Raw genomic sequence first — 15,039 nt, 5'->3', positions numbered from 1 at the left:
ACGTTTACTTGTCTGCGTGTGTCATTGGGAAAAGCGTTATTGCTACTATGAGCGTATATAATGTAGCAGCAGTTGTTTACGTCCAGGTAATTATTGGTTTGACGCTTAACCTGGCGTTGAGCATGACTCAGTTATTAGCAAGTCATATGGTCTGGTATGGCTGAAGCAGCCTCTCAGTCATGTGTAGGTCACATGCTATAGGACAATCCTAAGATTTCACCATAGCTAGTTGAGCAATCAGTTATTTCCGCTAGCTTTGGTATTGGCATTCATAAATGTTGACATGGGTGTACTGTAGCCTTTTTAGAGTACAGCTTGTTCTTGTTTGGCAAGCTATTACACAATACATATTAAACCTAAAAAATTGTACAGTACTTTTTTTTTCTCGTCAGTACTCTAAATACAGATATCCAATCCCCATTCTGCTTTGTAGACTGCTTTATCTTGTATTAATAATTCACCTCCTTGGTATAGCCTAGATAGTCAAGGCAAGGTCCAAGCTCTTTTTACTCAATGAGAGTCACTGTCAAAATGAAAAGGAGGCATCTTAAAACCCAGAGAAGTCTGTAATTGTAATTAATGACATGGATCATGTTGTTTAGACCCCTTCCACACCAAGGGCTCCTTGTGTTAAACCCTTGTGTTGTCCTCCCGGGTCAAAAACTGACAAATTTGACATTTTTTTCGCTTTTTCAGACTTTTTTGTTTAAGTTTTCACTAACACCACCTTATTACCACTAGTTTTACAATACTTTTTGGAATTCATGATCAATAACCCTCATTTATGTAGAATTATACCTAATATTTGAAGAAATTAGGAATTATTTTGACTAATATTTAACATCAGAGGAGCGTACAGATGAGTGTAGTCAAGAATGAAAGTGAATAATTGTATTTGCAAAGAGCGTTGTATGGAATCCAATCCATTTTTTTGGTAATTTGGTTAAAAAGAAACAATATTTCAGATATCGACATTTATTAAATGAGTCAGATTTGACCCGAGGACAACAGGAAGGTTAAAAGGGTTATTAACCCATGTCTACTTGTCTTTGCGACATTAGAAATTTGTGTTCTTCTTTTTAATAGTAGCCTTAATTGCATCCTCGCTGAGCATAATCAACACCTATTGTCTCCCAACAAAATATAAAGTAACTTATTACCAACTAGGGCTGTTGGAACGAATACTGAAAGTTGAATATAATTTGAATAATAAAAAAAACTATACTATTCGAATGCTGAAATTATTATTCCAATGTGACTTTTTTTTAATATAAATGTGTTGGCTAATGTTAGCGAACTTCTTCTGGCCTTGGCCTACCCGCATGTGTCACTCATGTCACGTCTTATGAACAATAAGTCAGCTGGAGTGAGAAACACAAGACATTGTGAGGTCTAAGCTAGTGTTACGTACAGAGTAACGTTGGTACAACATTACGGAGCTAATGTTAAGTACCGAGTACCGTTAGCACAGGGGGGAGTGACAGACTGCGGCTGGAAATCAGAAGAGAAATTGTTTTAACATGACAATTGGATTGGTATTATAGAGGAAGATTGACTCACTAATCACTAATGGACTGCAGTGTACTTATTGGGGGGGGGATAAAACATAAATTACATTTGTTTGGTTTTTGTTGTTTTAATTGTAACCGCTGCAGCTTCCACGCCCGCAAAATTCAAGGGTTTGAAAACGTGGTGGTCCCACTTCTGCTCTGTAGCAAAAATGGCGACTGTTAAAAAACAAAAACTAGTAGCGTCCAGCATTCCACACTTAACGTTTTGGCATTTTGAGTGCAGCATCCGGGTACTCATACACATGCACTGCATTTGGCCATACTTTGTCAGTGTGAATGCATTATGTACTCCAAATAGCAAGTGTAAGTACTGATGTGCCATTTGAGACACAGCATGTGTCCATTGTTGTTGTTAGCATTAGCATCGTGGCTAGGTGCCTCTAGCTGAGAGGTATTCATTTGTCTCCTTGACCAATGGAGGCTGTACTTTGACCTCATATCCCGCCTTGATGGTCAGCTAGTCCGAGTGGGCAATAGTCTGTGTTTGTATCGGAGTGCCATAACTTCTCGATAAGCAGCCCCCTGCTCCAATACATCGGGGGTGAAGCCTTCAAAGATGGCCACAGGCTTACCCTGGCACTGCAGCTCAGATTTCCTATTGCAAGCTTGCCGTGGGTCTCCTTCCCTGGTTTGGTAATTGTGGAACTGAATGATGATGGGCCTCGGCCTCTCAGCTTGCTTGGGTTTTACAGCAGAGGACGAGGGTGCGATCCAGCTCGGGTGGGTTCAGCAGGGTTTGCTCGCCCAGGCGAGTCTGATGATAGAAATATTGTTACTGCGACTCCTGGCATCCAGATCTATTGTCTTTTCATTGTTAGCAGTTAGCTCCGCTCATGTAGCTTTGATGCAAAGAAGGTATTTTTTTTTTTTTTTATGTTATTCAATAGTATAATTATATGAACTATTGAGCTGTTAAATACAAATCAGACTAGGAGGTGGTTGTGGCTCAGGAGGTAGACCAGTTTGATCCCTGGCCCCTGTAACTGATTAGCAGGTAGCACCTTGTATGGCAGCCATGGCCCCCAGTGTGTGAATGTGTGTTTGATTGGGGTGAAGGGTACCTGTAGGGCCGGGCTATTCAATTGGCGGGGCCCAGGGCGGGTCCGGCCCCTGAGGATTTTGTAAGGCCCGTGGAGTGAAGTGTAGTTATTACATATGGGTGTCTCATACATCGCATGACTATGGTTAATTGTACATTCTTTCGTCGGTGGAGGCAGTAGCGGGCACCCCTTTCAGCCATGGTGGCAAAACAGGTAGAATATCTACCTGTTTCGGCCGGACATATATTTGGGGAACCACACATGACCAATCAAAGCCCCCATTCGCGCTCTTGGCCGCGCTCTGACTTCTTTCAAGCCAAGCGCAAAGTGGCTAACAAGAAAAATGTCTCTCACTACCTTAAAAAAAAGAAAAGTTGACTCAGAGAACAGGCAGTTCAAACAGTGAATGGACAGAGAAATACGCGTTTATTGCCGTTGATGCGAATCCGTGTGTTATATCTGCAACGAGGTGCCTTGCCGTGTGCAAAGAGTAATTTGAGAAGGATTTCAAGACAACCATGCTAACTTTGATGCTACTTTCCCTCCGGGCTCTGCTGCTCGGGGGCAGAAGATAACGGGGCTTACATCTTGTTACGAGCAAAGAAGTCGCATTTTGTTTCGGGCCTGTACAGATCAAGAGAGAGCAACTGCGGCGTCGTTACGAGTGGCATGGATATTGGGCAAAAAGAAAAAGAAACCGTTTACAGACTCAGAGACAGTCAAGGAGTGTATGCTGGCATCCATTGAGGAGGTGGTAACAGATGAGAAAACCCGAAAAAACATTATCGATTTGATCAAGAAATTCCAATTTCTGACACGTCAAATAGAGGAGAGTCGAGTCCCTTGCATCGGACGTTTCTGAGACGCTTTGGACAAGTGAGGAAGGCCCGAGTGAGTCTTTGGCCGTGGATGAGTCGACTGATAACAGTGATGTTGCACAGCTGGCCTCTATGTGCGATTTTTTGATGGGAATGTTTTCGTGAGGATCTGCTTGGTCTAATTCCCAGGAGGGGCAAACTACCGTGAGATTTCTTCACTAAAATTGCTTCATTCTTTGAGGAGAACAACTTGGATTTGGCACGCTGCAACATGTTTTATTTTTTTTAGAAGGAAAAGAGTGTGTGTTGTATTAAGTTTCCATTTAGCTGCATTTCTATTTTCAACCAGTGGGAAAGGGGACAGTTTGATATTCTGAGGATTATTTCCTCTTTACTTGTAACAATGAAATGTATCTCTCATTGTCATTGAGGATAATGAGCTGTAAATTTTGTACAGTTATGTGCATTAAGGGATGTTTTCGTTAGTTAACTGCATTTCTAATTGTCTGTCTCTGATTTTTCAACATTGTATTGTCTTTTGAATGGAACAATGCTGGACCTGTGTGTCTTAGTGTCCACAATATGCATACGTGTTCTGCATTTACAAAATAGAATATATTGACTCCTTCAGTATGTTGTGTAATTTCTTTATTTGTACATAATTACTCATTTTTCTCCGGCCCCTATTTTTGCCTCAGTTTCATGAACTGGCCCCAATTCCAAATTAATTGAATAGCCCTGCTGTAGTTGTCATGGGCTTTAAGTAAGACATAAGAAGAACAGCAGGGTTTGCAGTTTTGTAAGCTGTAGCAGGAAATGAGACTTTGAATGTGACGCAGCAGAAGAAAAAATCTCAATGCAAATTTGTCTACTTTGCAGAATTTCCAGTTCAAAAACTCACATAAATATACGCTCATCTGATGTAGGAAAAGGGTATAAGAAACAAGACGGACTTGTGATTCTAACATAGGTTTACTAAAGAGTAAAAATTGGCAACTTTTCCTTCCAAAAAATAAAGCCCACCAGCTCTAGCTGTTTGCTGCTGGAGGGAGCGCATCCATTGGTTGTTGACAATGTTCACTTGATTTAACTTCACTACCAAGACTTAAAACTTAGAATAATTTCAAACGAGTTTAATTTTGTCGGGATGTCAAGACGGGGGAAAAAACTGACCTCCTTACAGTACGCGAAAATGAACTTAATGGGTTTTATTTCTATAAAAACAGTATGTTGGTGGGGGTGTTGGGCAAGTAATGTAACAGGTGTCTGCCAGGCCACCGGAAACACCGGCACGCCTTAAAACTGCTAGACTGTTTTAGTAGTACACGGCCCATCCCTGCTATGAATGAGAAGTATGAGATCTTAAATGTGTTTCTTGGCCCTTACAGTTATGTAGTTTAACCGGTAAGCTGGAACTCTGTCACTGGTTAACAATTTTTTTTTTTTTACCTTTCCTTCACAGTGACTATTTATTCAAGCTGCTCCTGATTGGTGACTCCGGTGTTGGAAAGTCTTGCCTTCTCCTACGATTTGCAGTAAGTTCCCCCCAAAATAGCACATTTATATGAATTCCGTTTAAACCTTAAGTGGGATTCAGAGTTTAAACTATGCAGTGATTTCGTGCAGACTGTTGAAAGCTGTCTTCAGTTGGACAACAATATACTATTGCTTTCTTAATTGGGTTTCTCATTAACTCAATAAGAAACTAAGCAGCTTAAATGTGCAAATTTAAGCAGTTAACCTGCCTATAACTCAATCATTTACTGTGCAACATGTTCCATTGTGTATTCTAGGGCTGCATTAAAAACACTGATTAATTACTGCATGGCAATATGAACTTCCACAGTATATCATCATATCAAATTCAATAACGGTAGTTGTAACTAACGTTAGAAGTGTAGAATAAGAGCAGGTTTAAATTTTGCTTGTTAATAAGTTCCGCTCCTGTGGGAGTCACCCTGTAAAACACAGAGATTAAAGGAGAGAGACAGCAAAACAAAACACTCTTACTCCGCTGCAACACATCTCTTTTGGTTTAATAAAAAATGCATTATTTTTTGAGGATTCTTTTATTACAATATCAATTGAAAAAAAAAAAATCTATCCCAAGACAGTTGTGCATTGTTTACTACAAGTTCAGCTGAGGCACGTGTGTATGCACTTTACATTTTATTTTAATGTATGTAGCACTGTAAATGGCTTATTGTTTGCTTAATAGAAAATAATAAAATGGTAAATTTTAGTTTTGGGGTTAAATTTGTTGTATATATTATCACACATATCACTATCTTATAAGTTCTATACACTTCTGTCACCTATGTGAATGAATATTGATTTCATGTGAAGTATTGAATTGATATTGAAGTGTATCCGTATAGAATGGTTAGGTTTCTTGACAACACCCAGCCCTGTTGTATGCCTCCCAGTAGTGCCTGTAGTGACTGATGGTACTGGTTGTGTGTATATATGAAGTAAACGGGACATGTGAGCCATCTAACTGACTTTTTCTCTCTGCAGGATGACACATACACAGAAAGTTACATTAGTACTATTGGTGTGGACTTCAAAATACGAACCATAGAACTAGATGGAAAGACCATTAAACTTCAGATTGTAAGTAACCCACTGCTTCACTTTTATATCACTGTCCTTCAGAAACCAGAGCTTACTCAGAAAGTCTGTTCTTCAGCTTTCCTTCTCTGTGCACCTGGAAACATTAAAGCATTAGTCTGCCCTTACTCTACATTTTTCTTATTGTCAAAAAATGCCATATAAAGACCCAAACCAACCATTTCTAATTTCTCCACTAGGCTTGTGCCGATTGGTGATCAGATCGTATATTGATGAATGAAAGAATGATCGGCGATTGGGTTTTCCTACACAAATATTAAACCAAGCCATTGTTAAGCGTTTTTTTTTTTTTTTGCTCCTGTCACATAACTCACTGTGAGCTCATTTTTCACTTTATCTGCTGGCATTTCAAATTAACAAGCACAACCATGGCTAGGAATGGGAATAACTCCTAAATGTCTTTTTTTAATTTTAAGATAATTTTTTGGGGGCATTTTAGGTCTGCAACAAAGTATTTAAACATTGTGCTATTAGTACTTTTACTGGAGTAAATGATCCGTTTAACACTAGTCTCAGTCACGGATTGGATGAATTTTCATCACGTGACTATGCTTCACACTATAAAGAGAATCATTGCCCCTTGTAGTATTGACATAAACGGTTGCATGGTTGCCCTTGGCAACCAGATTGAGTCAATTGGCAACGGTTGTGTGCCCTCTGGTTGCCCAGTTTGGTAACCAGCTGTTCAATAGTTGTCAATTTCAGCTGTTGTGCGACCGCTTTCCACACGTGCGTTTGCCGTGAACAGACACAGGAAACGCAATTCTTCTTAAATGTTAAAATCCAGAGCTAATATGGCACCGAATTTTACTCACTGTTGGGTCAATGAACCATCCGCCACGTCCATTCATACCTGACAATGGACACCCCGTAGGGCATTAACCCCCTTATACCATGGTCACTTGCCAAATAACATATTTTTAAAACATTGGTTTATATTTTAACTAGTTTTACAATCAAATTTGAAAGTTTTTCCAAATAACTGTCCAGCTGATTTGCTTCCACAAATTGCCTTTTCTGCGTTTTTGTCGGCCATATCATCAGCTTGGGATAGACCAGAACATATGATTGGTTAGCCTAAACATGAACCACTGTAACAAAACCATCACCTTTCTGAAGGGCTCAGTGGCACAAAAAAAGCTCGAGCGCTCTTAAAAAGATGCTCTTTCTCCTCATTGTGAACAAGAGCAAAAAAAAAACTTGCTTTTTAAGGTTGATATGTTTGTCAGGATGGGACACAGCAAGCACATCGGGGTCTGCATGTGGACAGATGTGTTGTGAGATGTTGCGGAGAAAAAGCTTACTTCAGATCAATGTGAAACCCTTGGGCTTACTATTGGGGATCAAAATGCAGCGCCTGGCACACACAGACAAGGCAGATTACCAAGCACAGGCTGGAGAGCCTACAGGCAATGGCATTACAAACCTGCATTACTTTACTGGCTTATGAACAACGCTACCTCAACCGTCTTCTGCCAGAGCTGTTGACCCAGAACATGGACCCCCGTCTCCTGGATGAACACAATGTACTGTTCCAACTGCAATAACATGCACATAGAAACATGGTAGTGATAACATTTGTATTGACAGTTAAAATGTGTAAGTGTGTTGCCTTTGTCAACTGCCGAGCCAGTCATTAACCCGATGAACTGCAATCATGTTTTTCCTCTGACAGTGGGATACGGCAGGTCAGGAGAGGTTTCGTACAATCACGTCCAGCTACTACAGAGGTGCTCATGGTATCATCGTAGTGTACGATGTCACAGACCAGGTCAGTATACCACCACGCCTTTTCATACCTGTTAGAACTATTTATTTTTACACTAAGAGATGACACCCCTGTGCCCAAACTCCCCAGATGCTCTACCACAAGCCTCACACATCAGAAAGTAGTTCTGGTGTTAGTGGAATTGACATCTACTGGTGTTCTGCTCACATTGGTCCGTTAGTAAACACCTGCCTCATAATATCCTGACTTGAGAGCAGACATGTAATATATGTAACATGGAGCTTTCAAAAGTTATAAACAGCTCTGAGCAGCTGTGAGTAGGGCTGGGCAATATATCAATGTTGTATCGATATCACGATATGAGACTAGATATTGTCTCAGATTTTGGATACATCGTAATATGGTAAGTGTCTTTTCCTGGTTTTACAGGCTGCATTACAGTAAAGTGATGTCATTTCCTGAACTTACCAGACAGTTCTAGCTGTTCTTTTATCTACCTTTACACACTGTTATTAAATAATTGCAGGAGAATATATTTCAAAAATCTCATTGCGTAAATAACATTTTCTGGAAGTACCAATAGTCAATCATGCAATATCGTCGCAATATCGACATCGAGGTATTTGGTCAAGAATATCGTGATATTTGATTTTCTCTAGCTGTGAGTCCAGAGCCACACTGTCCTCTGCATGTTCATTTGTATGCCCCACTCTTTTTCATAGTGTTGGAAGTTTAAAAGTTGCGCTGACTCATTTGATTGGATCCATAGCTACTGTGTAGCGCTCAAATTCCATAAACATGTAACATGTGTTTTATTGCTTTCTGTCCCTACAATGTTTTAAACTAACATCCCCTCAAAAACACTGATCTTAGTGGGTTCCATTTAGCTCGGAAGCCGGTGCTGGGAATCACTCCCGAGTTGACCACGTTCCATTACAACGAGTAGGATTTCACTCTGGGGTTAGCTTAATCCAGGTTAGCCAGTGTTAGCAATGCCAGTTGATATCAATTCATTAGGCTGATTTTTGTGCATACAAACAGTGAAACAGCACAGATTAGAATTTGGCAGTAAAATGTGTCCCACTGATTAGATGATACACAAATAACACAGATGTGCTAATTAACTGTACATTACTACATTGTCATGTTGGATTTCAGTGTCAACTTGCTTGGAGCCCTAGCCTGGCTGCCACCAGACCATTGTCTGGGCGTAATATGCAGAGAAACAGAAAAACATCTCAACCAGCCAGCGTCATTGTTTAAAGCCCGCCTCAACAGTTGTGATTGGTGCCTCGATTTGGGAAAAAATTGAAATGGGCTCTTGGCCAGAAGGGTTAGCCAGAAGTTTGTCAGGGTTTTTTTTAGGCTTCTTAGGTACTGTGAGGTGCTCCCACTCGGAAATCCGACTACAGGGGCCATGTTTTTGAAATTCCAACTTCCGAGTACAACTGGAACGCACTATTGAAATACATCCATATTGCATCAAATGTCTTACATCTACCTCTGGCTCTGTGGAAGCTGCTGATGTCCTGTAGCAGATTTAGCTTCATGCTAGTGTTTACCTTCTCCCTGTCTCAGGAGTCCTTCAACAATGTCAAACAGTGGCTACAGGAGATCGACCGCTATGCCAGTGAAAATGTCAACAAGCTATTGGTTGGGAACAAGTGTGACCTGACGACAAAGAAGGTGGTGGATTACACAACGGCAAAGGTAATGCACCCGGGTTTACACTCACACACACAGAAGCTGTTGTGTAAAAATCACCATGCTCCAAACTAGGGGTTGGCTGTGAAGGCAAAGCCTACCACGATTTAACTAGTTAAGCACTTTAAAGGTTCTGTACTTGACATTTACAACAAGAATGAACCAAATGAATCATTTATACACTGCCTGGGAGTTTGGTGCAACATTTACTAAATGTACAGTACGTGTCTCCCTGAGTTTGTAGAGAGGTGCAAATGACAAACACTCATAGTACCATCATCACGCACTTGTTTGCATAAAGCTCAGTGGTTTTCAGTTGCAGCATGGATAGGGTTGGGTACTGAACTCAGTACTTTTTTAGGGAGCCGAATCACGTCGGTACTATTACAGGTTTGTGTAAATCAGTTGTTGCCAAATGTGGGTACCTGACAGCCTCCCTGCAGACGGAACGAGACTACTGTGACTCTGCAGCTTGTTCAAGCAACGACAATGCCAATATGGCTACTATTTAGGCTCTGAAAAGTTGCAAAATCTAGCGAGAAAGTTCTCATTTTGGCAACGTTGTCAACAACACGTTGCTGCTGCTTGCTGATTTACCAAACTACGGAGCGAAATCACAGAACGTGCAGTGGAGTTAACGTGTGCATTTGGACTCTCTCTCTCTCTCTCTCTCTCTCTCTCTCTCTCTCTCTCTCTCTCTCTCTCTCTCTCTCTCCTCTCTCTCTCTCTGTGTCTCTCTGTGTCTGTGTGTGAGCATTTCACATGTGTGTGTGTGAGGTAATTGTAAATGACGTCTTTATATGATGTTTAGTATTTTCTGCTTCTTCATAATATTTTGCTTTGCACCAGTACAATAAAATGGAAGGTTAAGAACCTCCCTACTAATTATTATTATTATTACTACTACTACAACAACATAAGAGGCCTAAGCCACCGTGCTCTGTTCTCTGTTGTGTCCAGGAGTTTGCAGACTCTCTGGCCATCCCCTTTTTGGAAACCAGCGCCAAGAACGCCACCAACGTGGAGCAGGCCTTCATGACCATGGCTGCTGAAATCAAAAAGAGGATGGGCCCCGGGGCCACAGCTGGAGGAGGAGACAAGCCCAACGTAAAGCTGACCCCTGGCACTTCTGTCAAGCCTTCATCAGGAGGATGCTGCTGAGAGAGAAACCTTTGCCCCCCCCCCCCTCCCCTCTGCAGGCTCTGCATAGCCCTGAAACTCGACTGTGTTCCAGCAAAGCCCCACCACAAGTTGACAGGACAGGGAAGACATGTTTGACATGTCTGTGAGAACAGGAAGAAGAAGTTGCCTGTATTTGTACTGTACATAGTATAGCCACACTACCAAAAACAAATAAAGCATCCTTCTTGTCATACTGTCCTGTTATTGACAACTAATTATACAGATAGGTGATCATTCAACCCGGCCCTGACCCCCATCACCCCCTAGACCTCTCGGAGACTACTCTTTTATTTGGCCCTCTGAATGCAGGTTAATGAGTTGTGTGTGTGTGTGTGTGTGTGCGTGTGTATGTGTGTGTTTTATCTCTGTTTCTCTTTTCCTTCTGTAATTATTTTGCTGTTTATATCAGCATGTCTGTCCCCATTTTAAGTGTTTTTTTATTTTTCTGCCCACCTCTGCACAGCAGGCTTTCACTGTTAATTTCTAGTGCAACTTTGTATGTACATAAACATTATGAGTGTGTGTGTATATATTGTGTGTGTGTGTGTGTGTGTACACACATACACACTCTCAAATCTGATTTGCCAGTTCTGTAGTGTTGATTATGTTATTGGGGTAGTCTTGACTCTTTATCTCTGCATTACATTTGTGGCTGAAGACAACTGTTGTTGCTCAACATGTAACACTGAAAATAAATATTGTACTACCAGACTGTAGAGAATGGGAGGACCTGTCTGCGATTCTTGGTGAGATGTGTACAAAAATCAGTTTGCATTATTTATTCTACATTCATTTGGCATATCTATTGCTAGTTCTATAGGGTCTGTTTGCAAACCACTATGTAATATGAGTACAGAATCACATCTATAACATACAATGTTCTCTTTTTTTCATAATAAAGGCAACTGGATTCCGTTTAAATGAGGGCTCTGGGGCAAATGTTTGCTGTATGAAGAAGAATATTAGAGCAGGGCTGTATTGAACAACTGTACATGAAGGGCAGTTCACAACACAATGGCCATATATGCAGTTGTGTTCAGAATAATGTATAAAAAAGTGAATAATGCTCAAAATGGGAACACTGCACATTCAATTCCAAATCAAAACATGACCAAAATTGATCATGTTTGTGTTATATGTTTACAGAAAGTGAAGAAAAAGGAGTATTAGATTTGCATTTTTCTTAACAAACTCAAACATTTACTTTATGATCCGAAAAATGTCTCAATGGTTTGCTTTACTTTGAATCACTGCACTAATATTTAGTTGCATAACCATTATTTCTGAGAACTGCTTCACATCTGTGTTGCATGGAGTCACCTGTGATAGGTATTCCAGCCCAGGACCATCAAACTACATCCCACAGTTCCTCTGCATTACTGGGTTTTGCCTCAGAAACAACATTTATGATGTCACCCCACGAGTATTATATGGGACTGAGGTCCTGGGATTGGGCTGGCCGCTCCATAACATCAATCTGTTCATCTGGAACCAAGACTTTGCTCCTTACTGGTGTGTTTTGGGTCATTGTCTTGTTAAAAGACCCATTGCAAAGGCATTTCCTCTTCAACATAAGGCAACATGCCTTATGTTGGGGGATAAACCTGGATAAGCCTTTCCTTTTTATGTTTTTTATTGATATGCATAGTATATACAGTACAATACAAATGTTGTCTAGATAAGAAATAATTACCTGAATACGAGAAACATAGAACAAAACAACAAAAAGGGGGAGATACTTAAAAATACTTATTAAAGGCAAAAAGGCTAGAGAAAATAAAATGAACATTTAGAGCAGCACAAAGGAGATTAAAAAATAAAAGATTAATCAAAACAGTAGATGTTACTACATGTTTTTCTTGCAATGTTACTTGATATGATCTTATTCAGTGAGGAAAAACAATTTATAATCATTTATAAATTTATGAATATATTTACCCATGTTACCATTATCATCTCTAACATCATTCACAAATGCAATGCCTCGTACCAATCGTACTTAAACAATGATTTCCTATTGATTATAATGACCCTATTATTCCATAGTGTGGATCCATGGGGAGAAAGGTTATGGGTGAATATCATTTTGTAATAATGAAGAACTTGTTTGTGGAAGTTTGATAACTTAACAGGAATTCTGGTCCCCTCAAAATCACATTTAAAAAAAAAAAAGAATTCAAGCGGATAAACTTTTATTGGCAACCGGCATTCGCGGGAAAAATCAGATTAGGTCCGGCCCATATTTCCACTCAGAGGGGTGGTTTGGATGTCAAATTGTTTTCTCTGTACACGGAATCCTCTGCAGCGTGCATATATGTTTTTGATTTCATTTCTACATAATGTTCGCTAGTTACCTTCATTCTGTTGTTCGCATTTCCTGTGAGAATACTGCAATACCCATACTTTGTTCATACACCACCCTATTTTACAAGTAGTAGTTTCGTCCTAACTGGCGCGAAATGGAAACTCTTAGATGCGTCAAGTGAGCCTAACTCCTGTAGAAAATAGAGGAAGTAGAGAGAGTTTGCCTTAGAAATAAAAGATAACTACGCCCTCTCAAGGCATCTCGCCGGTGCAACTAGATTTATTTTGAAAGGTATTGACCGGATGTAGATTTCTTCTTTTTGCTGCAGGCCGTGCTTCATGAAACACGCTGTGCAGTGCTTCAGCAGAGTAGATAATTGAGAGAAGTAAGGCTATGTAAGACTGTTGCACTGTGTTAACAGCTAAGACAGTAAACCGTTACTAATTTTAATTTTATTGCGATAACTGCGGCACTTCTCACTCAGAAACGACTTCTAGCCAGCTAGCTAGTTAAGCCAGAGATTTACCGGTGACGGTTTAACTAGCTAAATTACTAATAACCTGCTTGTGTAACTTATAATTTGCGACCAGTTGCTAATTTGTGGAGCAAAAAATACCGTGACCTATTAATGTAAATTGACGTAACGTTACCTCGAAACGTTAAATTAAGTTAAGCCACGTTATCTAAGTCGGTTGCTTTGCTCTTGTCAAAAATGAGCAGGTAAGTGAACTCATTTATTTTGCATTGAGTAATTCGTAGTCAAAGTAGCTCAAAGTGTAACGTTTTACGCTAACCGTATCTGCTAGCTAAACAACATGTATTGGCATGCATGAGAGGTTCGTTTACGTTAACTTAGCTAGACTGTGTAAATGTGAGGCCTCCAATACTCTTTCCAAGCACATGAAAGGCATTTCTCTCTTAATATTGTACATAATGTATTTAATTGTTCGTAATTCAGTTACCACGGGCGTACATTTCATCTTAACAGTTGGGTGGTGGTGTTATGGAACATGGAGACCATTATCCTTCTTTAAGTTGAGTTAGTAGTTAAGGCGAAAAAAAGGTGAAAGACTCGAAGCTTTACACCTCTATGAGGACATCTGGTGGTGAAAGGAAGGATAGCATGATGTCACAAATATTGGCCGTGAATGCCTTTTGAGTCAAGATGAAAACATTTTGAGGATGAATTCATGGAGAAATAAATAAATGACGTTACATAACTAAGCCTATTTGGGACCTTGCATAAATAAAAATGTAATTTCCTTTTCTTTGGGGGGAAATGAATGAAGAACACATACATTTCTGTGATTATATCGAGTACCTGAGCCCGACCGATAAAGGATTTTTTTTTTAGGGCCAATACCAATACGAATATTTGGTTATTTAAAAATCCAATATGCAGATATATTGGCCGATATGTATTTATTAAAATAGCCAGAACGATTTTCCTAACATTAGTTAGTGAGTTCTCACTTAAATAATATGATAATTTGTTTTGTCACAACAGAACAGAGGAACATCAAAACAAATTAAAGTTCTGATAAATAAAATGTAGAAAAATATAAACTTAAGATATGAAACTTAAAGGCTTTTTGATCAAAAACACATTAACAAAAAAAATATATATCGGTTTCATCTGGACAAACTATACAACACCAACAGGGACTCGAAACATGGTTGACAGTCCGTTTTTATTTTTTAAATATTTATTTATCAGAATCATTTATTCATCATTAAATGATTCTGATGAATGAATATTTTAAATAAAGTGCTTGTGACAGTTAACAGTGATGGGGCTTATGGACAACAACAGTGCTCGTGGACAGGTCGGGGGGGTAGGATTGTGCTTGACACACACAAGCCAGCCCTGCTGTTGGATTGACACACACCAACACACAAGTACAAAGTTTTTACACTTCCGTAGGCTACGGTGAAAGCTCTGCGTGGAGCCTCCGCACGACCATGAATCACGCTTTACCGACAGAGCGAGAAAACACACACCTACTGTACCTACGACGCCGCCATCTTGGCACCCCAAGCTGCAATAGTTTGCTGCTCG

The 15,039-nt window shown here is 39.9% G+C and overlaps 2 protein-coding genes and 1 long non-coding RNA gene across 4 annotated transcripts in view; 2 read left to right on the top strand and 1 right to left on the bottom strand.

The window, feature by feature from the left end:
* LOC116686483 (ras-related protein ORAB-1) overlaps positions 1 to 11,393 on the top strand; it is a 12,354-nt gene extending 961 nt beyond the window's left edge. Inside the window, exons 2-6 of the mRNA XM_032511504.1 lie at positions 4,892 to 4,964; positions 5,947 to 6,042; positions 7,736 to 7,831; positions 9,368 to 9,499; positions 10,454 to 11,393. Coding sequence (XP_032367395.1) covers positions 4,892 to 4,964; positions 5,947 to 6,042; positions 7,736 to 7,831; positions 9,368 to 9,499; positions 10,454 to 10,654 — 598 coding nt within the window. The 3' untranslated portion in view covers positions 10,655 to 11,393. The remainder of the gene's footprint in view (positions 1 to 4,891; positions 4,965 to 5,946; positions 6,043 to 7,735; positions 7,832 to 9,367; positions 9,500 to 10,453) is intronic.
* LOC116686484 (uncharacterized) overlaps positions 8,207 to 15,039 on the bottom strand; it is a 24,451-nt gene continuing 17,618 nt past the window's right edge. The window contains exon 3 of the long non-coding RNA XR_004331268.1: positions 8,207 to 8,295. This is a non-coding gene — a long non-coding RNA (uncharacterized LOC116686484). The remainder of the gene's footprint in view (positions 8,296 to 15,039) is intronic.
* The window catches only part of hells (helicase, lymphoid specific), a 14,812-nt gene continuing 13,114 nt past the window's right edge, over positions 13,342 to 15,039 (top strand). For both annotated transcript variants that reach the window (XM_032511497.1, XM_032511496.1), the window contains exon 1: positions 13,342 to 13,700. In XM_032511497.1, coding sequence (XP_032367388.1) covers positions 13,693 to 13,700 — 8 coding nt within the window. In that variant the 5' untranslated portion in view covers positions 13,342 to 13,692. The remainder of the gene's footprint in view (positions 13,701 to 15,039) is intronic.

The sequence above is a fragment of the Etheostoma spectabile genome, unplaced genomic scaffold (genome assembly GCF_008692095.1).
Source record: "Etheostoma spectabile isolate EspeVRDwgs_2016 unplaced genomic scaffold, UIUC_Espe_1.0 scaffold379, whole genome shotgun sequence".
Taxonomy (NCBI): Eukaryota; Metazoa; Chordata; class Actinopteri; order Perciformes; family Percidae; genus Etheostoma; species Etheostoma spectabile.
Note: the sequence above shows the minus strand (reverse complement) of the source record. Positions and strands in the feature narration are given on the sequence as shown.